The sequence below is a fragment of the Chiloscyllium plagiosum genome, unplaced genomic scaffold (genome assembly GCF_037043375.1).
Source record: "Chiloscyllium plagiosum isolate Xiang-an unplaced genomic scaffold, Cpla_swu_hap1 HiC_scaffold_4, whole genome shotgun sequence".
Taxonomy (NCBI): Eukaryota; Metazoa; Chordata; class Chondrichthyes; order Orectolobiformes; family Hemiscylliidae; genus Chiloscyllium; species Chiloscyllium plagiosum.
In genome coordinates this window covers 59,669,341-59,693,662 of record NW_028270142.1, presented here as the reverse complement: position 1 = coordinate 59,693,662, position 24,322 = coordinate 59,669,341, and the positions used below count along the sequence as shown (strand labels likewise).

Here is a 24,322-nt window from a genome sequence, read left to right as displayed (position 1 = left end):
TTGATTTTCCTGCTATTAAATGCTGCCTGATCTGCTGCACTTTCCAGCACCACACTTTTCAACTCTGATCTCCAGCATCTGCAGTCCTCACTTTCTCCTAGTGGTGGTTAATGAGAGGAAAATAAAAAGAGGTTCTAAGAGTTTCTATAAATCGTGAAGGAATGAGTTAACAATGAGTGTTGGACCTCTCTAAAATGTGTCAGGAAAATAAGGAGATGGTAGATTAATTAGAAATTTATTTTGCATTGGCCTGTGTTATAAGCGATGTAAGTAACACCTCAGGAGCAGCTAATAATCAGGAAGGAAGGTTAAAAACTCAGGAAAATTGCAATCACCACAGAAGTGATACTGAGCACGTAATTTGAGCTGTGGTTTATCAAGTGCCAGGGTCCTGTTGGATTTTATTATAGGAATCTTCAAAGAATCAGCTGGTGAGATTACTGATACATTGGTTTAAATTTCCCAAAACTCACTGAATGCAAGGAAAGTCCAATTAGATTGGAGGATAGCAAATTCAATTGGTTTATTCAAAGAGGGGAGGAGATTGAAAGCAGGAACTACAGGTTAGTTTAGCTTAACACCTGACTAGGATACAGAACTGGCTCAAAGGTAGAAGACAGAAGGGTGGTGGAGGGTTGTTTTTCAGACTGGAGGCCTGTGACCAGTGAAGTGCCACATAGATTAATGCTGGGTCCACTTTTCATCATTTATATAAATGATTTGGATGTGAGCATAAGAGGTAGTTAGTACAGATGACACCAAAATTGGAGGTGCAGTGGACAGCGAAGAAGGTTACCTCAGATTACAATGGGATCTTGATCAGATGGGCCAATGTGCTGAGAAGTGGAGATGGAATTTAATTCAGATAAATGCGAGGTGCTGCATTTTGGGAAAGCAAATCTTAGCAGGACTTATACACTAATGGTAAGGTCCTAGGGAGTGTTGCTGAACAAAGAGACCTTGGAGTGCAGGTTCATAGCTCCTTGAAAGGGGAGTCTCAGGTAGATAGGATAGTGAAGAAGGCGTTTGGTATGCTTTCCTTTATTGGTCAGAGTTTTGAGTACAGGAGTTGGGAGGTCATGTTGCGGCTGTATAGGACATTGGTAAGGCCACTGTTGGAATATTGCGTGCAATTCTGGTCTCCTTCCTATTGGAAGGATGTTGTGAAACTTGAAAGGGTTCAGATAAGATTTACAAGGATGTTGACAGTTGGAGGATTTGAACTACAGGGAGAGTCCGAACAGGCTGGGGCTGTTCTCCCTGGAGCGTTGGAGGCTGAGGGGCACCTTTATCGAGGTTTACAAAATCATGACAGGCACGGATATGATAAATAATCAAAGTCTTTTCCCTGGGGTGGGGGAGTGCAGAGCTAGAGGGCATAGGTTTGGGGTGAGAGAGGAAAGATATTCAAGAGACCTAAGGGGCAACCTCTTCACCAGAGGGTGGTACATGTATGGAATGAGCTGCCAGAGGATGTGGTGGAGGCTAGGACAATTGCAACATGTAAAAGGCATTTGGATAGGTACATGAAAAGGAAGGGTTTGGAGGGATATGGGCAAGGTGCTGGCAGGTGGGACTAGATTGGGTTGGGATATCTGGTTGGCATGGATGGGTTGGACCGAAGGGTCTGTTTCCGTGCTGTACATTTCTATGACTTGAGGAAAATGTTGAAGATATTAAAGATATTATAGCAGGGCAATTAGCTAAGTTCAAGGAAACCAGAACTGACATGTCTTTGTGAAAGTTGAAGCATGTTTGACCAATCTATTTGAGCTATTTAAGAAGATAGACTTGCTGTGGATATAAGGGAACCAGTGGATGTCCTATACTTCGATTTCCAGAAGGCACTTAATAAAGGAACACATCAAAGGTTTTTGTGGAAAACAAAAGCTTATGGTACAGGGGTAGCATTTTGCATTGGATAAAATATTGGCCAGCTAACAGGAAGCAGAGAGTAGGCAAAAATGGATCATCTTCAGGTTGACAAATACTAATAAGTTGTATGCTACAGGAATCAGTATTGCAACCTTAACTGCTTATAGTTTTAATCTCAACTTAAGGTCTTAATGCTGTGGGAAAATGTGGAATCAACCACTTTACAGGAAGAGGTAAACAAAAACCTATCTAAATAGTGAGAGCTTACAGAGTTTGGAGATGCAAAGAGATGTGAGTGACCTACTGTATGAATCACAAAAGATTAGTATGAAGGTACAGAAAATGATAAAACATTTGTTGCAAGGTGAACTGAATACAAATGTTCAATTATGCAGGGCATTGGTGATGATACATCTGGAATACTGTATACAGTATTGATCACTTTATTTAAGGAAGGATGTAAGTGCACTGGAAGCAGTGCAGAGAGGATTTACCAGTCTAATTTATGACTGTTGCACATGCTAGGCTTGTATCCGTTGGAATTTAGAGCAACAGGTGAATTGATTGAAACATATAAGATCCTGAAGGATCTTGACAATTTAATGGGAAGAGGATGATTTTTCTTTTCAAAGAATCAATTACTAGAAGTAACGGTTTAAAAATAAAGTTTGCTCAGTTAAAATAGAGGTGAGGGGAATTTTCTTTGAGGTTGTGAGGCTTTTGAAATGTCTTCCTGAAAAGCTGTTGTACGCAGAGCCTTTGAATATTTTTAAGGGAGTCTGGACAGGTTCTTATTAAATGAGAAGGTGAAAGGTTATCCAGAGTAGGTAGAAACGTGGACTGAGCGGCATGGTTGCCCAGTGGTTAGGACTGTTGCCTCTCAGTGTCAGGGACCCAGGTTCAATTACAGCCTTGGGTGACTGTCTGTGTAGAGTTTGCATTTTCTCCCTGTGTCTGCTTGGGCTCCCTTCAGGTGCTCCAGTTTCCTCCCACAGTCCAAAGATGTGCAGGTTAGGTGAATTGCCCATGTTAAATTGCCCATAATGTCCAGGGATTTATAAATTAGATGGACTAGCCATGGGAAATGCAGCGTTATGGGGAAGGGGTAGAGTTTGGGTCTGGGTGGGATGCTCTTCAGAGGGTCAGTGTGGACTCGATAGACCGAATGGCCTGCTTCCACACTGTAGGGTTCCGTGATTCTATGATCAGATAGACCTTGATCTTATTAGATGGCTGATCAGGATCAGAGGGACTCCTTCTCCTTGTTCATATTTTCACATGGCTGGATGACAGGCATCTGAAGACAAGGTGAAAGAATAAAAAAGAAGTAATTTAAAAAAAAATCTGATTGCGTAAAAGAAAAGCATGAATCAGAATAGAGACAGGAGTTGCTGCCTAAAATAGTTGAATGCAGTAGTGAGTTCAGCAGACTGAAGTGAGATGAGTCAAAAGATGAGGGTGCTCTTTCAAAAGCTTGCATTCAGTTTCATTAGACCATTACTCCAGGGCATGAACACAGAGGTCAGAATGGAGGCAAAATGGAGAATTGAAATGATTATTCAAGAATGGTCAATATTTAGGAAGGACAGGCAAAAGGGAAAAATGGGTGGTGTTGCACTGATTATAAGGGATGGGATCTTTTCAGTCTTAAAGTAAGAGCTCTGATTGGAACCAAATGGAGCTAAAAAACAGCAAGGCAGCAAAGGACATACATTGGATTTGTTTGTAGGCCACAAAACATTAGTGCTAGCATTGGGCATGGTATTAATGAGGAGATTAGAGAATCATGTAGGTTGGTTAATACAGTAATCATTGGAGACTTCAATTTACATTTACCTGGGTAAAACTAATGAGCACCAATTCTTTGGAGGATGAGTTTCTGGACTGTGTTAGGGATCGTTTTCTAGAATGGTATATCAGGGAATGGACTATTGTACACCTTGTATTATATATTGAAAAAGGTCTAGATGACTAATCTGTTGTTAAAGAACTTTTGGTGATGGGTGAGCATATTCCAATAGAATATTACATTAAGTTTTTAAGTGAGGTAGTTCAATCTTAAGCCAGGGTTTAAATTTAAGCAAAGAATGTTATGAAGTCGTGAGGACCAAGTTGACTGAAGTAGATTAGGAAAATATATTAACAAATTTGATGGATAAACAATAGATAATCATTAAAGAATTATTACATAGTTTGCAGCAACTATGCATTCCATCAGCACACCAAAAAAATAGGTAGCTATAGCGATAGTAGATGCATTGATGACCTTCCTCCAATATTGTGGATTCTGGAAAAGTTCCTATAAATTGAAAAGTAACAAATGTCACTCCATCATTTAAGAAGGGCGGGAGAGAGAAAATGGGGAACTACAGACTTGTTAACCTTGCATCAGTAGTAGGGAAAATGCTAGAATTTATGATATTTTCTAATTAACTGGTTCAAATATGTTACTAGTATGCTTCTGGGACATTTACACTGGTCTCCAGGCTCAGAGTTAGAAACCCTACCACAAAAAGATGTAATGTTTAAATCTGTTATAAAGGATCTGATAAAGGTGCACTTGGATAATAATGATCTGATTATATAGCATGAATTTATGAATGGGAAATCATGTTCAATGAACCTGTTGTTATTTAAAGTCCCACACAAAAGTTGGTTAGCAAGATTTGAAGCACATGGGATAGAAAATATTGTACTGAGATGAATTAGGATTTATAAAAAGATAGAAAATGGAAAGCAAGAATAAATAATAGGCTTTGATTAGTTGTGTAGCACAAGGACCGGTACTTGGCTCCAATCGTTTACAAGATATATCAAGGTTTATATGTGGGGACCACGTAATATTTCCATGTTTGGGGATCAGTCACGGCTAGGTGAGAATGTGTGTTGTCAGGAAAATGCATTGTGGCTTCTGAGAACTTTGACAGGCTCAGTGAGTGGGGGAAAGCATGGTAGATGGAATGTGATGTAGAAAAACATTTGGTAAGAGGAGCAGATGTGTAGAGTGTTTCTTAAATGATAAGAGATTAACAAGTATATATGTACAAAGGAACCTAAGTAGCCTAATCAACTAATTTATTAAATGAATGAGCAAGGTACAACATAGAATTACAGCACAGGAACAGGCTCTTTGTTCCGCTATATCTGTGCTGACTGTGATACTATTCTGAACTAATTCTATCTGCCTGCACATGGTCGGTATCACTCTATTCTCTGCCTGTTCATGTATCTATCTAAATGCCTCTTTACCTTCACTATAGTATCTGCTTCTACCACCTCTCCTGGCAGAGTGTTTCAGGTGCAGGAGAGTCGACGTTTCGGGCATAAGACCTTCATGTTCCTGATGAAGGGCTTTTGCCCGCAACATCGACTCTCCTGCTCCTTGGATGCTGCCTGACCTGCTATGTTTTTCTAGCGCGCCATACTTTTTGACTCTGACTCTCCAGCATCTGCAGTCCTTACTTTCTCCAGGTATCTACTACCCTCTGTGTTTGAAACAAAACTTTCTTTGCACATTGCCTTTGAACTTGCCCCTCTCACCTTAAACCTTTGCCATCTGGTATTTAACATTTCCACCCTGGGGAACAGAGCCCAACTATCCACCCTATTATATCCCTCATAATTGTATATACTTCTATTAGACCACTCCTCAGCCTCCGACATTCTAGTGAAAACAATTCAAGTTTCCCCAACCTCTTTTTTTTTTAATATATATATAGCTGATACAGTCCAATTCGGGCAACATCCTTTTCTGCACCCTCTCCAAAATTTCCACATTCTTCGTATAGAGCAACAACCAGAACTGCACACAATGCTCCCAACTATAACCTGACCAAAGTCTTGTATAATTGCAATATGACTTGCCAGTGTTTATATTCAATATCCCGAACGATGAAGGCAAGCACACTATACATCTTCTTCACCACTTTATCCACTTGTACTGCCACTTTCAGGGAGTATGGACTTGCACACCAAGGTCCACCTATATACCAATGCTACTAAGGATCTGGCCAATTACTGTATAATTTTCTGTTGCATTTGAGCTCCCAAAATGCATCACCTCACATTTTCTGGTTTGAACTCCACCTGCCATTTCTCAGCCAAATTTTCAAGCTGATCTATAATCTTCTATATCCTCTGTAATTCTTCCTCATTATTCATTATCCACCAACTTTCATGTCAGCCACAAAACTGACCATTATTGAAAGCATGTTTGGAGTACTGTGTGCAGTCATGACCCCCTCAAGTAGAATATTATTGCTATAGATAGAAGGTTCACTAGACTTGTTCCTGGGATGTTACAATGGAGTGAGATTGGGCAAACTGGATCTGTAATCACAAGAGTTTTGAAGCATGAGAGGTCTTGGATTCATACAGTACAAAAACAGACCCTTTGATCCAACTCATTCATACTGACCAGGTTTCCCAAACTAAACTCGTTTCACTATGATCTCATTGTAACCTACAAGATACTTGAAAGGATAGATGGGTCTGATGCAGATAAGACATTTCCCTGGTTGGGGAGTTCAAGCACCAGAGGTACAATTTAAAATAAGGGGAAAGCCACTTAGGACAAAGGTGAGAATTGTTTTCACTCAGAAGCTTATGAACTTTCAAACACTCCACTCTCGAAGGCTAAAACATGTGGTGCTAGAAAAGTGGAGTCGGTCAGACAGCACACTAGGAGCAGGACAGTCGACGTTTCGAGCATAAGCTCTTCATCAGGAATGTGCAATCTTGATGAAGAGATTATGCTCGAAACGTCGACTCTCCTGCTTCTCGGATGCTGCCCAACCGGTTGTGCTTTTCCAGCGCCACACGTTTTGACTGTGATCGCCAGCAAGTATTTAAGGCTTTGGATGGTGAGAAGGGAAGAGTAGAAGTAAAGGGCTGATGATTTCACTCTTGACCAAGAAAAGGAAGAGTCATGATGTGGGGGGATGTAGCAGTGTTTTGAGGTATTTTCTGAACAATTGAACTACACAACACTTAAATTGCAGGGTTGGGGGAAATGGATGGGGGACAGGTTTGCTGTGGTTGAGTGGTTTGTGAGTAAGCTATTGCCGATGATTATTTTTATAAAATGAGCATGAATTCCCCTTGGAGATATGTACACAAAGTCATGGATCACAACTAGACAGAATCTTTTTGTTTAAATGCAATCTACCTTAGGCTATAATTAACCTGACCATTCCTGCAGAGCTGCTGAGAGTGTGGTGTGTTTCTGATTCCTCGAGCATAACTAAAGCTTTGTACTTCCGAAATCTGCTAGCACTACCTTCAGCAAAGTTTCATTTGGCTTGAGTGCTTCATACATAGCTGACAAGAAGTGTATTTATCTGAGAGTGGAATTAAAGTGAGATAAGTCGCTCAGGAGGAAGAGAAATGAAGAAATGAATATTGCTGGTTTTTGGACATAGCCTCGTGAGCAATTTTAATGTTGAGTAAGTTTACAAAAACCTTTTATCTTGGTTTTATTCTTTCTCCCTGCACTGGGACTGGCCGCTAGGGTGACCTGATCCAAGAAGGTGAGTTGGAATGTTAAAAATGATATTGAGATGGTCAGGTTTGAAATTTCACAGCAGCTGGGCAGATTTCTCTAAGTATCAGGGAAGCTGGAAGCTCCCCTTCCATAGTTTTGGAGGTAAGCACATTCGTCTTTGCCTGCAAGAACCTGGTGCCTGTGTGAGGAATCTTTACAGTATCTACACCATAACAGCACAGTGCCTGACCTCCCCCAAACAATGGCAACCCCTTCACCACACCAAGTTTGTGTAATTTTGTGCTTTGTGACATAGCTGCTGAAATTATTTTGGCATTTTTCAGTCAAAACTGTAGATAATGAAGAAACTTTGGAGAATATTTTCTGTTCTTGACTACAGCATACTTTGGTTTATGATTGTTAATGATGAGGCCTCAATACTAATGTCTGATTTGTGATACTTAAGGCCACAAGTCACCATCAGTTATATTATCCTTTCACCTTTTGTTTAGTCTGGCTCTTTGTCCAGCAGATCCATTGATGATGTTTACATTAATTTCACATTTGAGCAATAGAGTCCACCTACTCTCAAACATCTCTTTTATGCAAAAAATGTATTTGTGAGCCTATAGCTTACCAACCCTATTTACCAGACTTATTTACAGAGAATTCATATACCTCACAGTATTCCTAATTTAAACCTCATTACATTCCATCTTAGTCTGACCCCGTCTAATACTCCCCACTCTCAGGCTCCCAATCCCCCATATTCTTTGTTTTTACCATATTAGAAAGGCACAATGACTGCAGATGCTGGAAACCAGAGTTTAGATTAGAGTGGTGCTGGAAAAGCACAGCAGTTCAGGCAGCATCCGAGGAGCATTAAAATCGACGTTTCGGGCAAAAGCCCTTCATCAGGAATACAGGCAGAGTGCCTGCAGGGTGGAGAGATAAATGAGAGGAGGGTGGGGGTGGGGAGAAAGTAGCATAGAGTACAATAGGTGAGTGGGAGAGGGGATGAAGGTGATAGGTCAGGGAGGAGGGTGGAGTGGAAAGGAAGATAGGCAGGTAAGACAAGTCATGGGGACAGTGCTGAGCTGGACGTTTGGAACTGGGGTGAGGTGGGCGAAGGGGAAATGAGGAAACTGGTGAAGTCCACATTGATGCCCTGGGTTTGAAGTGTTCCGAGGTGGAAGATGAGGCGTTCTTCCTCCAGGCGTCTGGCGGTGAGGGAGCGGCGGTGAAGGCGGCCCAGGACCTCCATGTCCTCGGCTGAGTGGGAGGGGGAGTTGAAATGTTGGGCCACAGGGCGGTGTGGTTGATTGGTTCTGGTGTCCCAGAGATGTTCCCTAAAGCGCTCTGCTAAGAGGCGTCCAGTCTCCCCAATGTAGAGGAGACTACATCGGGAGCAACGGATACAATAAATGATGTTGGTGGATGTGCAGGTAAAACTTGGATTGATGTGGAAGACTCCTTTGGGGCCTTGGATGGAGGTGAGGGAGGAGGTGTGGGTGTAGGTTTTGCAATTCCTGCGGTGGCAGGGGAAGGTGCCAAGACAGGAGGGTGAGTTGTAGGGGGACGTGGACCTGACAAGGTAGTCACGGAGGGAACGGTCTTTGCAAAAGTCGGAAAGGGGTGGGAAGAGAATTATATCCCTGGTGATGGGGTCCGTTTGGAGGTGGCGGAAATGTCAGCGGATGATTTGGTTTATGCGAAGGTTGGTAGGGTGGGAGGTGAGCACCAGGGGTGTTCTGTCCTTGTTACGGTTGGAGGGGTGGGGTCTGAGGGTGGAGGTGCGGGATGTGGACGAGATATGTTGAAGGGCATCTTTAACCACGTGGGAAGGGAAATTATGGTCTCTAAAGAAGGAGGCTGTCTGGTGTGTTGTGTGGTGAAACTGGTCCTCCTGGGAGCAGATACAGCGGAGGCGGAGGAATTGGGAATACAGGATGGCATTTTTGCAGGAGGTAGGGAGGGAAGAGGTGTAATCCAGGTAGCTGTGGGAGTTGGTGGGTTTGTAAAAAATGTCGGTGTCAAGTCGATCATCGTTAATGGAGATGGAGAGGTCTAGGAAGGGGAGGGAGGTGTCAGAGATGGTCCAGGTAAGTTTAAGGTCAGGGTGGAGTGTATTAGTGAAGTTGATGAATTGCTAAACCTCCTTGCGGGAGCACGAGGTGGCGCCAATGTAGTCATCAATGTAGTGGAGGTAGAGGTGGGGAGTGGTGCCGGTGTAATTACGGAAGATGGACTGTTCTACATAGCCAACAAAGAGACCGGCATAGCTGGGGCCCATACGGGTGCTCACATTGATGCCCTGGGGTTGAAGTGTTCCGATATGGACTTCAACAGTTTCCTCATTTCCCTTTCCCCCACCTCACCCCAGTTCCAAACTTCCAGCTCAGCGCTGTCCCCATGACTTGTCCTACTTGCCTATCTTCCTTTCCACCAATCCACTCCACCCTCCCCCCTAACCTATCATCTTCATCCCCTCTCTCACTCACCTATTGTACTCTAGGCTACTTTCTCCCCACCCCCACCCTCCTCTCACTTATCTCTCCACCCTTCAGGCTCTTTGCCTGTATTCCTGCTGAAGGGCTTGCGCCCAAAACGTCGATTTTCCTGCTCCTCGGATGCTGCCTGAACTGCTGTGCTTTTCCAACACCATTCTAATCTAGAATCTGGTTTCCAGCATCTGCAGTCATTGTTTTTACCTTTATCTTCCTATACCCATACTCACTTGCACGTGGTGCTAGGGTAATCCCAAGTGGTCCTGCTTGTTAGTTTATCTTATGGTTCCTTAAACTATGTTTTCTGTAGCAGATTGCATCCCTTGTTTTACCTTTTCATTGGTACTGGTATGGATCCTGACTACTTACTATTCCCCCCGCCCCCTGCAGAGTGCTCCGCAGTTGCTCAGTGACATTCAGAATGGTAGCACCAGGGAGGTAATATACCATCCTAGATTTATGTATGCAGGCACAAATCTAATGAATTGCCTATCACTATTGCTTTCCCTATATTCATCCTACACTCTGTATATCTGACTAGCTATAGAATTGACTCTGGCTATACACCAAGAGGTACAGTCATACTCCCCAGTATTCAGAACTGAATACCTGTTGAAAGTGTGCTGCACTCAGGGATCTTCTGCAATTCTTGACTAGCCATTTTTAACTATCTGATTGTCACCCATTCCCTCATTTCCTGCATACTGTTAACCCTGCAGGCTGACTACATTTATAAATATGCTTACCACAAATTTCTTAACCTCATGGATGCACCACAATGGCACCAAATGCTGCTCATGCTCCAAAACCAAATGCTTGAGCTGCTATAGTTGATGAATGTTCCTACATATTTGGTTATACAGGACATGAGACATATCCTGGAGTTCCCACATGGAAAAGGGTGTGTACCTTGTGGTTCTGAGCTGTCCTGTTGTGCATCTGTTTATCAGGTTATTAAATTTGCTATTTACTAAAAACTCATCAGCTACTCACCAACAGGCTACTGAGAATCATATAATCCCTACAGTATGGAAACAGGCCATTCGGACCAACACTGGTCCTCCGAAGAACATCCCATCCAGACCCATTCCCCAACAATTCCCCTGACTACTGCACCTAACCTACACATCCCTGAACACTATGGCAATTTAGCATAGCCAATTCACCTAACCTGCATATCTTTGGACTGTGGGAGGAAACTGGAGCACCCGGAGGAAACCTATGCAGACCCAGAGGGAATGTGCAAACTTCACACAGGCAGTGGCCCAAGGCTAGAATTGAACCTGGGTCCCTGTGAGACAGCAGTGTTAATAGATACACTGAAATTATTTTGCTTAACACTTTTCATAGATTATCAAGATGTCCTTATGAATTGTTGTGATGTGTGAAACGGTTTGACAAATTGCATTCTTTTTAGCAATGCAAATATATAACAAGCTGCACATATGCGCAGTTGCTTCAATAACAATGTGTTGGAGTGCTCATCACTTTATTATGTTATATGTAAAAGTATTCACCGGTTCTTATTATTTTAGTAAGTTCGGAAGCCATGATGATCCATAAATGAACTGATTTGCTGTAAACACTTTTCTCATCATTTATTGATTTATTGTGCATGCTGATATATTTGTTCACTTTTGCATTAATTTTATGTACTGATTGAATGATTGCTGATGCAGTCAATTTCTGAATCATTGGTGCTACCTTAGCCTTGCTGCCACATTTCAGGACATTTCATTATGTCAATGCTAGGTGATTATATTCTATGATCTGTATCTCATGTCAAAACATTTGCTGTATCCTTTCAACTTCAGCAGTTCATTCTGTTCTCTTAATTGTTGGTGTGTATGGTATTGGAGTGTGGGGAAGAGATGAGAAATTATTCTACTCAGCGAGTTGTTTTGATTTAGAAAGTAGAGTTGCAGGTAGATAGGATAGTGAAGAAGGCATTTGGTATGTTTTCCTTTATTGGTCAGAGTATTGAGTACAGGAGTTGGGAAGTCATGTTGCGGCTGCACAGGACATTGGTAAGGCCACTTTTGGAATATTGCGTGCAATTCTGGTCTCCTTCCTGTTGGAAGGATGTTGTGAAACTTGTAAGTCTTTTCTGAACCCTTTCAAGGATGTTGCCAGTGTTGGAGGATTTGAGCTAAAGGGAGAAGTTGAGTAGACTAGGGCTGTTTTCCCTGAAGCGTCGGAGACTGAGGGATGACCTTTCTTGAGGTTTATAGGATCATGAGAGGCATGGATAGGATAAATAGACAAAGTATTTTCCCTGGGATGGGGGAGTCCAGAACTAGAGGGCATAGTTTAGGGTGAGAGGGGAAAGATATAAAAGAGACCTAAGGGACAACCTTTTTACGCAGAGAGTAGTGCGTGTGTGGAATGAGCTGCCAGAGGAAGTGGTAGAGGCTGGTACAATTGCAACATTTAAAAGTCATCTAGATGGGTACATGAATGGGAAGGGTTTGGAGGGATATGGGCTGTGTGCTGGCAAGTGGGACTAGATTGGGTTGGGATATCTGGTTGGCATGGACGAGTTGGACTGAAGGGTCTGTCTCTGTGCTGTCCATCTCTATGACTCTAGAATGCCCTTCCTGAAAAGGTGGTGGAACTAAATTTAATTGTAGCTTTCAGAAGGCTAGAAATATACATCCCAGGGCTATGAGGAAATAGGAGGAGAGTGGGGACTAATGGGTCGCTCTTTCAGAGAGATATGATGGACTGGTTGATCTCTTTCTGTGCTGACAGATTCTACGATCTTGAACCAATACTGTTGTCCATTGTTGCAAAACACCGATTTCATCTTTGGGGGTAGAGAGGACAGTTTGCAAGAATTGCAGATCTTGACTCTCTCCAGTAAAGTTCCCCCTTATTTCCACCATCTGTGTGTGGAATATATTTTAATATGTGCATTCAATATCAAGGTGATGTGCATTCAATATCAAGGTGATGTGCAGGTGTGTACCACCTACAGAAGCAACAACAATCCATACAGTGTAAATACTTCTAAAAATTTGCCAGTGCTTAGATCACAAAAAGTTAACATCTAAGTTCAGTAGGTATTGGGAAGGCAAATGGAATGTTGGACTTTATTTCAAAGGGAGTGGAGTATAAAAGTAAGGAGGTTTTGCTAAAAATGTACAAGGCACCACTCAGACCACAGCTGGAATACTGTGAGTGCCTTGTCTAAGGAAAGATCTACTGGCATTGGAGGCAATCCAGAGAAGGTTTGCGAGATTGATTCCAGATATGGAGAGACTGTCTTACGAGGAGAAGTTGAGTAGATTGGGACTTTAATCATTGAAATTTAGAAATCCGAGAGGTGGCCTTATTGAAACATTCAAGATTCTTAGAGGACCTGACTGGGATTTCTTTCTATTCAGTCATGGAACATGGACATTGCTGGCTGGCCAGCATTATAACTTGCCCTAGGTGCCTTCGATGAGACATTGTAGCAATCGATGCAACTGAGTGGCCTGCTTGGCCATTTGAAAGGGCAGTCGAGAGTCAACAACATTGCAGTGGGTCTGGAGTCACATGTAGGTCAGACCGGGTGAGGATGGCAGGTTTTCTTCCCTGACGGACGTTGGTAAACCAGACGGATTTTCCCACAGTCAACAATGGTTTCATGGTCATCAGTAGATTTTTAATTACAGATATTTTTGTGTTCACATTCCACCATCTGCTACGGCAGAATTCAAAGTCAGGTCTCCAGAACATTCGCTGAGTTTCTGGATTAATAGTCCAGCAATAATACCACAAGGAGAAAGTGAGGACTGCAGATACTGAACAGTCAGAGTCAATAAAGTGTGGTGCTGGAAAAAGCTTAGCAGGTCAAGCAGCATCCAAGGAGCAAGAGAGTCAAAGTTTTGGTCCTGACTAAGACTTCTCCCCAAAACATTGATTCTCCTGCTCCTCGGATGCTGCCTGACCTGCTGTGTTTTTTCCAATGCCACACTTTATCGACAACAATACCACTTAAGCCATCACCTCCCCAAGCTAGATGGAGAGAGGTGGTTCGTCTTATGGGAGAGTCTGGGACGAAAGGACATAATCTCAGAAAAAGAGGTCATTTAAGATACAGGAGGATGAATTTCTTTTCTTGGAGGTAGTTATGGAGAAAAAACAGGTAAGTGGAATTGAGGATTAACAGGATGAGTTACAATCTCATTGACTGCTGGAGCAGACCTTGATGGGCTGAATGGCCTCCTCTGTCTTAATAACATATGTAAGTAAGAAGATGAAGAAGCATTATAATTTTAAATTTACACATTGACATTTGGTTTCCCAACATCTAGACTTTAAGTTAAGTATCATAAGCAAGACAAGGGACCTAAAGGGCAATATTTTCACACAGAGGGTGGTGTGTGTATGGAAGATGCTGCCAGAGGAAATGGTGGAGGCTGGTACAATTACCAGCATTTAAAAGGCATCTGGATAGATATATAAATTGAAAGGGTTTAGAGGGATATGGGCCTAGTGCTGGCAAATGGGATTAGATTAGGTTAGGATATCTGGTTGGCATGGATGAATTGGACCAAAGAGTCTGTTTCTGTGACTCTATGACTCTAATACCATGTGTGGGAAATGCAGTTGTTAGTTTTTATAGTGTAACTTGTCATTTATGGAGGAAAAGTTGAATTGGCAGCAATTGATCAAGGCAAGGTTCTTTTATTTCAATTTGAGAAGTTTAGAATAGAAGGAGCTAAGGAAGCTTGCCTTTTGAATTAAGAAAAAATGTGGAAAAGGCGATTTTTTTAAAAAAAAAATTTCAGCTGCTTAGAGTTTAATCAGCTGCTTAATTTTAAAATTGCTATGGATAGTGAGAAAAGTAGCTCAGTCATTTTTCACATGAATAAACACATCAGCACTTAATTGGTCAAGTGGTGAGAAATGGGAGGGGAAAGTCATGCATATATATGTAGTAACTCTTCTGATATACCTTGCACTTATTGTTTCTTACCTTCAGCTTTTCACCTTTCTCAACTTCGCCCCCCCTCCCCCATTTCATAATCTACTACTTGCTATGTTCTACTTCCATCACTCTCCACCTCTCACTCGCCACCCCTCTGCTAACCTACAACCCACTGTCTCCATCCTTAATCTACACTGCCATCACTTTTCACCCACTGCCATCACTTGCAACCTCTCACTCACCACCTCCCTCTCTGACCTACCATTCGCAGACTCCTTCTGAGACCCTCCCCTTTGCTGCATATCTGTCTCCAACTCTTCCTCCCCCTTGCCACCTCCCTTTCCTGAATCCTCGCTTTGCTGAATGCCACTCTTTGTGGGCAATGGAGTTAATTTGCCAATTGTACCTGCCTGTTGGAAAAATTGGGATTTTCCCAGGTTCTGGCGATAATATGCGAAAATGTGTTTCTGTATGAGATAATGACACACCCTGAAAGGACCATGCCCACAGGGTACTATCACATTCAGGTCAAACAATTAAGAATAATGACTGTGTGATGCATGAGAAAAGAGTCAAAAGTAAAATCTTCATTTCTTTTCTTTCAATATTTATACAGTTTGGATAAATAAATAAAAATTCACGGTCAGGTTTTGTTTGGAATATGCTTTGCTGTGTTTCTGAAGTGTTCTGATGTTTACACCAGGGGTACAGGAGCTGTTTATGAAGCGCTTTGATGCTCATCTCAAATTGTAACTGGAATCAGTCAGTCAGGTTTGGATCGTGATGAACGACCACTTGTTTGGATGATAGTAGATTGGAGCTCAACAGTTGGAGATTTTATTTTATAATAAAATGAGGACTGCAGCTGCTGGAAATCAAAGTCGAAAAGGGTGGCGCTGGGAAAGCACAGCAGGTCACGCAGCATCCGAGGAACAGGAGAATCAACGCTTCGGGCATAAGCCCTTCATCAGGAATGTGGGGAGAAAGGGGGCTGAGAGATAAATAGGAGGGAGTGTGGGACTGAGGGGAAGGTAGCTGGCAAGGCGTTAGGTATATACAGGTGTGGGGTGAAGGTGATAGGTTGGAGTGGAGGGTGGAACACATAATGGGAAGGAAAATGGACAGGTGAGACAGTTCAAGACGGCAGTGCCGAGTTGGAGGGTTGTGTCTGGGATGAGATGGGGGTAGGGGAGATGAGGAAACTGGTGAAATTGATGTTAGTGCCATTGGTTTAAGGATCCCAAGGTGGAAAATGAGGCGTTCTTCCTTCAGGCGTCAGTGAGGATTTGGCAGTGGAGGAGGCCCAGGACTTGCATGACCTTGGCAGAGTGGGAGGGAGTGTAGAAGTGGTTGGCCACAGGGTGGTGGGGTTGTTTGATGTGTGTGTCCCAGAGCTGATCCCTGAAACATTCCACAAGTCTGTGTCCTGTCTCCCCAATGTAGAGGAGACCACACCGAGAGCAACAGACACAGTAGATAAGGTGTTTGGATGTGCAGGAAAATCTATGCCAGATGTGGAGGGATCCTTTGGGGTCTTGGACAGAGGTGAGGGGAGAGAAGTGGGTGTAGGTTTTACACCTCTTGTGTTGGCAAGGGAAGGTGCCAGGAGTGGAGGGTGGGTTGATGGGGGGTGGCGTGGACCTAACGAGGGAGTCACTATCTGCACTGGGGAGACAGGACGCCAACCCACAAAACATGTCAGAGAACATCTCTGGGACACACTCACCAAACAGCCCCTTTGCCCTGTGCCAACCACTTCAATTCCCCCTCCCATTCCGCCAAGGACATGCAAGTCCTGGGTCGCCTCCACCAGCAAATCCTTGCCACCCGACATCTGGAGGAAGAACAGCTCATCTTTCACCTTGGGCCCTTCCAACCACACGTCATCAATGTCGGTTTCACCAGTTTCCTCATCCTCCTCACCTCCCCCCGCCCCGCCCCCCCCACCCACCCACCCACCCCTCCTCCCCCACCCCACCCCTCCTATTTATCTCTCAGCCCCCTTCTCTTCCACATCCCTGATGAAAGACTTACGCCAAAAGCATCAACTCTCCTGCTCCTTGGATGTTGCCTGACCTATGTTTTTCTAGGAAAAAGTGAGGACTGCAGATGCTGGAGATCAGAGCTGCAAATGTGTTACTGGAAAAGTGCAGCAGGGGCATAACTTTCCTGAAGAAGGGCTCATGCCTGAAACGTCAATTCTCCTGCTCCTTGGATGCTGCCTGACCTGCTGCGCTTTTCCAGCAACACATTTTCAGCAGCTGATGTGTTTTTCCACTGCCACATTTTTCAAAACTTTATTTTCGCATGAAAAGTTTCTGATCTCTTGCACAGGGATGACAACCCCTGTGGGAAGAAAACATTCTCAATATAATCTAAATAAAAGATTTTGGAGAGAGAGGAGAGAAGATTAAAAACATTTGCATTTGAGAAAATATTGTACCTTAATTGGGGAAGTGGAAAAAAACCTTTTTAAACTGTAAATCAAAGGTTTTGGTTAGGGAAATAAATGTAATAATGTAATAAATTAGACCATAAGAGCAGAAATTAGGCTATTTAGCTCATCGAGTTTGATCCGCCATTCAATCATAACTGATAAGTTTCTCATTTTAAAAATGTGTTGCTGGAAAAGCGCAGCAGGTCAGGCAGCATCAAAGGAGCAGGAGTATCGACGTTTCGAGCATAAGCCCTTCTTCAGGCTTATGCCTGAAACGTCAATTCTCTTGCTCCTTTGATGCTGCGCTTTTCCAGCAACACATTTTTAAGCTCTGATCTCCAGCATCTGCAGTCTTTACTTTCTCCTGATAAGTTTCTCATCCCCATTCTCCCATTTTCTCCTCATAACCTATGGTCCCCTTGACAATCAAGAACCAATCTATCGCCATCTTAAACATACTCAGTGACCTGGCCTCCACAGCCTTCTGTGGCAGTGAATTCCTTAGATTTACCACTCTCTGGCTAAAGAAGTTTCTTCTTATCTCCATTCTAAAAGGCTTTCCTTTTACTGTAAAGATGTGCCCTTGGGTCCTAGCCTTTCATACGAATGAAAACATCTGCCCAGCATCCATGCTGCCCAGACCATTCAGTATTCTGTAAGTTTCAATTAGATTCCTCCTCATCCTTCTAAATTCCATCAAGTATAGACCCAGAGTCCTCGAACGTTCCTCGTACGGTAAGTTTTCATTCCTGGGACTATTCTTGTGAACCTCCTCTGAACCCCCTCCAGGGGCAGTGCATATTTCCTGAGAATATGAGGCCCAACACTGCACACAATACTCCCAAATGTGGTCTGATCAGAGCATGTAGAACTTCCGAAGTACATCTCTGCTTTTATATTCAAGTCCTATAAAAAAAAATGCCAACTTGCATTTGCCTTCCCGACTACTGACTCAGCCTGTAAGTTTACCTTGAGAGAATCCTGGATAGAACTCCCAGGTCTGTTTGCATCTTCAAGCTTTGCAAAGTGTTTGGGTTACAAGTGCTGTAATGTAAGGCTATACTCTTTGCCGTTGATAGTGTGAATAATATTGTGTGAATAACCTTGTTTGATTTTTGATTAATCACTTAAGTAAATCGGTTAATTGCACTATAGATCCTGATTCGTCTATAAAATTGGGTCTGATGTACACAAAATAAACTCCTTCTCACATCGCAGACGTCTCAAATAAGCACTGTGCTCTGTAATACCATCCAACTGATCCAGGAGCCACTACAGGAAATCCTTTGGTTTTCAGTTGTAACTAATGGGAAAAGGAGGTATACAACGCATGACAGTGAAATTTTTCCTTCTCATTTTGTGCTTTCCATCACAATATGAATTGATACACTGCAAATGATAAGATGGGATGGCTCACATGCTAACTGGAAGAACAGGCAGTCTAAGCTTTCCTAATGATTTGCTTTTAAAATCTTTAACTTCATTTTATGTGACCAGTTACTGAATGTATAGCTAATGCTATACTTCTTGTTTCCTTTAACTGCAGAAATACCGCAACTCTTCATTAGGTGATGAAGAATTCATCTATGAACATGCAGGAGGGTAAGGCATTTGGAATCTCCAAAGGGATCTATAGATTTGAAACTGAATGTTATGGGAATATCTGGATGCCATGTACAGTAAGAATTTTAGATCCTATTTGTTAATTCACTGATGCAGTGCATTATATGGCTTGATGTTTCTGCCCTGTTTCTACAAGCATCAGATGAGATTCAAGCTTGGATGAAATGCTCTGTCTCCTTGGCTGAGGTAGCGGCACGGTGGCACAGTGGTCAGCACTGTTGCCTCACAGCGCCAGAGACCCGGGTTCAATTCCCGCCTCAGGCGACTGACTGTGTGGAGTTTGCACATTCTCCCCGTGTCTGCGTGGCTTTCCTCCGGGTGCTCCGGTTTCCTCCCACAGTCCAAAGATGTGCAGGTCAGGTGAATTGGCCATGCTAAATTGCCCGTGGTGTTAGGTAAGGGGTAGATGTGTAGGGGTATGGGTGGGTTGCGCTTCGGCGGGGAGATGTGGACTTGTTGGGCCGAAGGGCTTGTTTCCACACTGTTTTAAAAAAAAAAGTGGGCGGCACGGTGGCACAATGGTTAGCACTGTTGCCTCACAGCGCCAGAGATCCGGGTTCAATTCCCGCCTCAGGTGACTGACTGTGTGGAGTTTGCACATTCTCCCCGTGTCTGCGTGGGTTTCCTCCGGGTGCTCCGGTTTCCTCCCACAATCCAAAAAATGTGCAGGTTAGGTGAATTGGCCATGCTAAATTGCCCGTAGTGTTAGGTGAAGGGGTAAATGTAGGGGAATGGGTCTGGGTGGGTTACACTTCGACGGGTCGGTGTGGACTTGTTGGGCCGAAGGGCCTGTTTCCACACTGTAAGTAATCTAATCTAATCTAATCTAATCTAATCTAATCTAAACTAGTCCAGTGGGTATGTGGCCTAGGTGTTTGGTTAAATACAGAGGGGAGACAGGAGTGTAATTGTAATGTCACTGCATTAGCAATCCAGAGGCCGGGGCTAATGTTCTCGAAATACGAGATGAAATTCACCCATGGAAGCTGGTGAGATTTGTTGTGTTGTGGCAAAAATTCCAGACTGGATGTGCCTGTACCTTTTAAGACAGTTACATGATATATGTCGATCTGGTATATAGATATCCACCTCGCCTCAGTTGCTCACACTTTCTCTCTGTAATGTAGTCAATGTAGTGTCTTTGTTTAGTCAGCTGTATCGGTGTAGTGTACAGTAACATCAGTAAGCACAGAACCCAGACTCTGGTTAAGTCATGTGACATTGTAGCTGGGTTAACAGTCTTGTTAATAAACTTCAAGGCATCTGTCTCAACAAGAACCTAACTCTTCGTGGTACATGGTCCTGTTCCAAGTTACATGGGCTAACATACAGAAAGCGACAGTGCATCAGAATTTCAATTCAATTAATAAAGATATCTTGATGTAAAAGCTCATTTAGTTCACTAGTGCCATTTTAGGGAAAGTACACTGCTGAAATGTGAGTTCAGACCCATAGCCATGTGTGCTGTGGCTCTTTTCTGCCTTTTCTTTTTCTAGTCCATTCTTGATATGAAGGGCTTATCTTAGGAAGAAACAAGTTAGGCCTCTACTCATTGAAGCTCAGAGGATTGGGACAGAGGTAATTGTCGTAAAACATAAGATCTTCAGGTCACTGAACAGGATGGATACTGACAGGGTGTTCCCTCTGTGTGACAGAGTCTAAATCTAGGGGGCAGAGTCTTATTTTTAAATCAGATGGGGATTATTTTTCTCTGAAGGGTTTGTTAGAGTGGAGTATTCTCTTTTCTAGAAGGTAGAACCTTCCCAACTGCCCTATTGGGAAACTCAAAAGCCACACCATTCAAGTGACAGCAAATGCTGGCCTTGCCAGCAATGCCCACATGAATAGAAATAACTAGACATATGTGTAGTATTAATGGGTGCCTAGTGTTGAAAGGTAATATCTCAGATAGGAGTTAATGGCTTCAAGAAAGGAAATGTAACAGGAAACAAATTGAAGGATGCCAGTATTAAACAGTTTTCTGTACTCTTGAAGATGCTTTGTTTCCCTTGCCATTTCCCCCCCATCCTTCCTTCGCCTGTTCTCCAGATAGAGTTGCCTCAAGTGTGGAGGGCAGCGCCAATCCTGAGAAATGCAATCAGTTTCTAACAAGTAAAAGATAAAGCCCTGAAAAAAGCAGCAAAAGCCAATGACCCAGAGTAGATCAATGAGCTCTTGAAGAGGAAGCAGCATGTCACCATGAATCTGGTGAAGAATGAGTATCTGAAAAGTCAACTGCCTTCGACTGCTGTGTGCTGGAACTTTTTTCTCAGTCATACCGTTTTGAAATAAGTTCTTTAATTTTTAGCTGAGGAAGTGAATTCCTGGACAAAGTTGATGACCCCTTTTCGCTTCTCAAAACTATTCCAGGGCAAGGCCGATGGCCCTAAATACACAACTCTGGCTTTTCCAAGCCTCAACTAACTTTGATGCAGTTTGTATATTTTTACCAATGGCAAAACTTCACTGATATTATACAAAGCCATTTGCAAGTTGGTTTGTTTTAGACTTGTATTCCTGGTTTAATATCTTGCATTTAATAGAAAATGAATATCTCATTTGTCATTTGAGATTCTAACAAAGATCTCTATAATAACTAGCCATAGTGACCAAGCTGACTGAACAAATTACAGCCAATTGATGTTAGGGAGAATTTTTAAGTACAACTCCACATTATGTGCATAGACTGGATTTGTAGGAATCCTGTATGTGTGTATCCTCTCATCATTGGCTCTTGCTGTATTCCAGAGATTCATTCCAGTACATGTTGGAAGCTACAAAATCATTACGTCAGAAGCAGGGGGAAGGGCCAATGACGTACTTGAATAAAGGACAGTTTTATTCCATAACACTCAGGGAAACTGGAGCCAATAAGTGCCTTCGCCATCCAATCAGCAAAGTGAGGGTAAGCAGCTCTGATTATCTTTGGCTTTTAGGCAATTGATGTGAACTCACCTTGTTCTTTATGCATAAGGTAATAACTAAAATTTGAAGGTGGCTGTATAATGGACCATTGCACTCTTGGGTTGAGGAGAATTCAGACTGTAAACAAAGTGCAAGAAACATTCAGTGAGTCCAGCAGTGTCTGCAAAGAGAGAAGCAGAATTAATGTTCAAAAGTGCAATGTGATTCTGATTTCTGTGAAGAGATGCCAGCCTGGAGTGTATATGAATGACTGTAGAATGTGAATGGGATTGGACTCTGCTCTGAAGTCAACTAGGCCTCCGACACTCACTTCAGTTGCTCAAATAATTCACTTTTTTCAAAGTTGAAAATGAGTTAGTAGCCTTCAGAGTGCAAAGATTAATGATTGCATGGTCATTATTAATTATTCTGCTTCTGCTGCTGGCTTTGAAATTTTAATTATTTTTATGGAAACTGGTGTGAGTCATTTACAATGACTTGTTTGGTCATATGACATGGTTCTAAGTTTACCTCCAAGGATGATTAGCTGCCATCTTGAACAACCTTTCCAAATTGGAATTTCCCTCATCACTCCCCCTCACTTACATTCTCAACCAATCTCCCTTGCTTCCTGAAAGAGGACTTAACCCAGGGGCATCAGTGATAGTCAACTATCTTAGCTGCATGGTGTTATAATAGTCACTTGATGCCTGGGTAACAATCACCTACGCAGGGAGCGCTCTCCAGTCCTCCTCATTCGGCAAGTCTAATGTTCAGTCATCTGCGCTGGAGGATGGATCATGAAACAGATCTTCACCATAGCCCATATGTTAACTCTTTTGTGACCATTACCTCATAAATAAATGGCACCATAGTAAGAGATGAACAGCATGGAAACAGATCCTTCAGTCCAACCTGTCCATGCCGACCAGATATCCCAACCTAATCTAGTCCCATTTGCCAGCACTTGGCCCATATCCTTCCAAACCCTTCCTATTCATTTACCCATCCAGATGACTTTTAAATGTTGCAATTGTACCAGCTCCACCACTTCCTCTGGCAACTCATTCCATGCACGCACCCCTTTCTGCATGAAAAAGTTGCCCCTTAGGTCCCTTTTAGTTTTTCCCCTCTCATCATAAATTTATGCCGTCTAGTTGTGGACCTCCCCACCCCAGGAAAAAGACTTTGACTATTTATCCTATCCATGCCTCTCATGATTTTATAAACCTGTGTGAGGTCACCCCTCAGCCTTCGATGCTTCAGGGAAAACGGCCCCAGTCTATTAGGCCTCTTCCTATAGCTCAAATCCTCCAACCCTGGCAACATCTTTGTAAATCTTTTCTGAACCCTTTCAAGTTTCACAACATCCTTCCGATAGGAATTGCACACAATATTCCAAAAGTGGCCTAACCAACACCGTGTATAGCCGCAACATGACCTCCCAACTCCTGTACTCAATACTCTGACCAATAAAGGAAAGCATATGAAACCCCCTATCATTATCCTATCTACCTGCGACTCTACTTTCAAGGAGTTATGAACCTGTACTCCAAGGTCTCTTTGTTCAGCAACACTCCCTAGGACCTTACCATTAATTGTATAGGTCCCGCTAAGATTTGCTTTCTCAAAATGCAGCACCTCACATTTATCTGAATTAAACTCCATCTGCCACTCCTCAGCCCATTGGCCCACCTGATCAAGTTCCCATTGTAATCTGAGGTAACCTTCTTCGCTGTCCACTGCATCTCCAATTTTGGTGTCAGCTGCAAATTTACTAACTATACCTCCTATGTTCATATCCAAACCATTCATTTATGTCCACCTCTTTGTATTGGCCTACTTTTCTGACTTGGCAATCATTGCATTCCAGTCTAGTGTCTTCCACATGGATGAAGTGACTCAACAGTGTATTCCTTCACGACCACCACAACAAGGCCCACCCCCCAACCCACCAATATGTACAATCCTAGATGTAAACATTGCTGGCCCACATTGACTAGCCAACTTTGAACAGACCACAAATTGAAACAACAAACTTTCAGTGCAGGTTTGAAAGGAAATGGGTCAGGAGCAGGCAAGTGGGACTGGTTTAGGATTATGTTCAGCATGGACTGGTTGAACCAAAGGTGATGTGTGACTCTATGACTCTAATTCAGTACAATCCTATTGTAATTCAAAAAGAGACATCTTGACCCCATATACTTAGTGAGTCAGCCTTGGCCAGGTGCTCACTTTCAGAAGAATGTGCACTCAAGTTTCACTCCATCTCTAGGCTGACACTCCCAAGTACAGCACTGACTGGCCCCCACTGACTGGGCCCTATGCTACAGTGGCCAATGAGATACTAAACTTAAGCCTTCCTACCTTTATTATGGTCAGCACAGACATGGTGGGCCGAAGGGCCTGTTCCTCTGCTGTACTGTTCTGTGTTCTCTGGCAAATGAAGAAGATCTCATGCCACTATCTTGAAGAAGAGCCGGTTCTCCTGTACCCCTGGCTGATATTTATTTATTGATCAATCTCACTTTAGCCATGATCCAGATGATCTGCCCATGATTGTATTGCTGTTCATG

The 24,322-nt window shown here is 42.9% G+C and overlaps 1 protein-coding gene across 1 annotated transcript in view; it reads left to right on the top strand.

The window, feature by feature from the left end:
- The window catches only part of LOC122549157 (grainyhead-like protein 2 homolog), a 153,566-nt gene that overhangs the window by 30,115 nt on the left and 99,129 nt on the right, over window positions 1–24,322 (top strand). Inside the window, exons 5-6 of the mRNA XM_043688500.2 lie at window positions 18,766–18,821; window positions 21,591–21,747. Coding sequence (XP_043544435.1) covers window positions 18,766–18,821; window positions 21,591–21,747 — 213 coding nt within the window. The remainder of the gene's footprint in view (window positions 1–18,765; window positions 18,822–21,590; window positions 21,748–24,322) is intronic.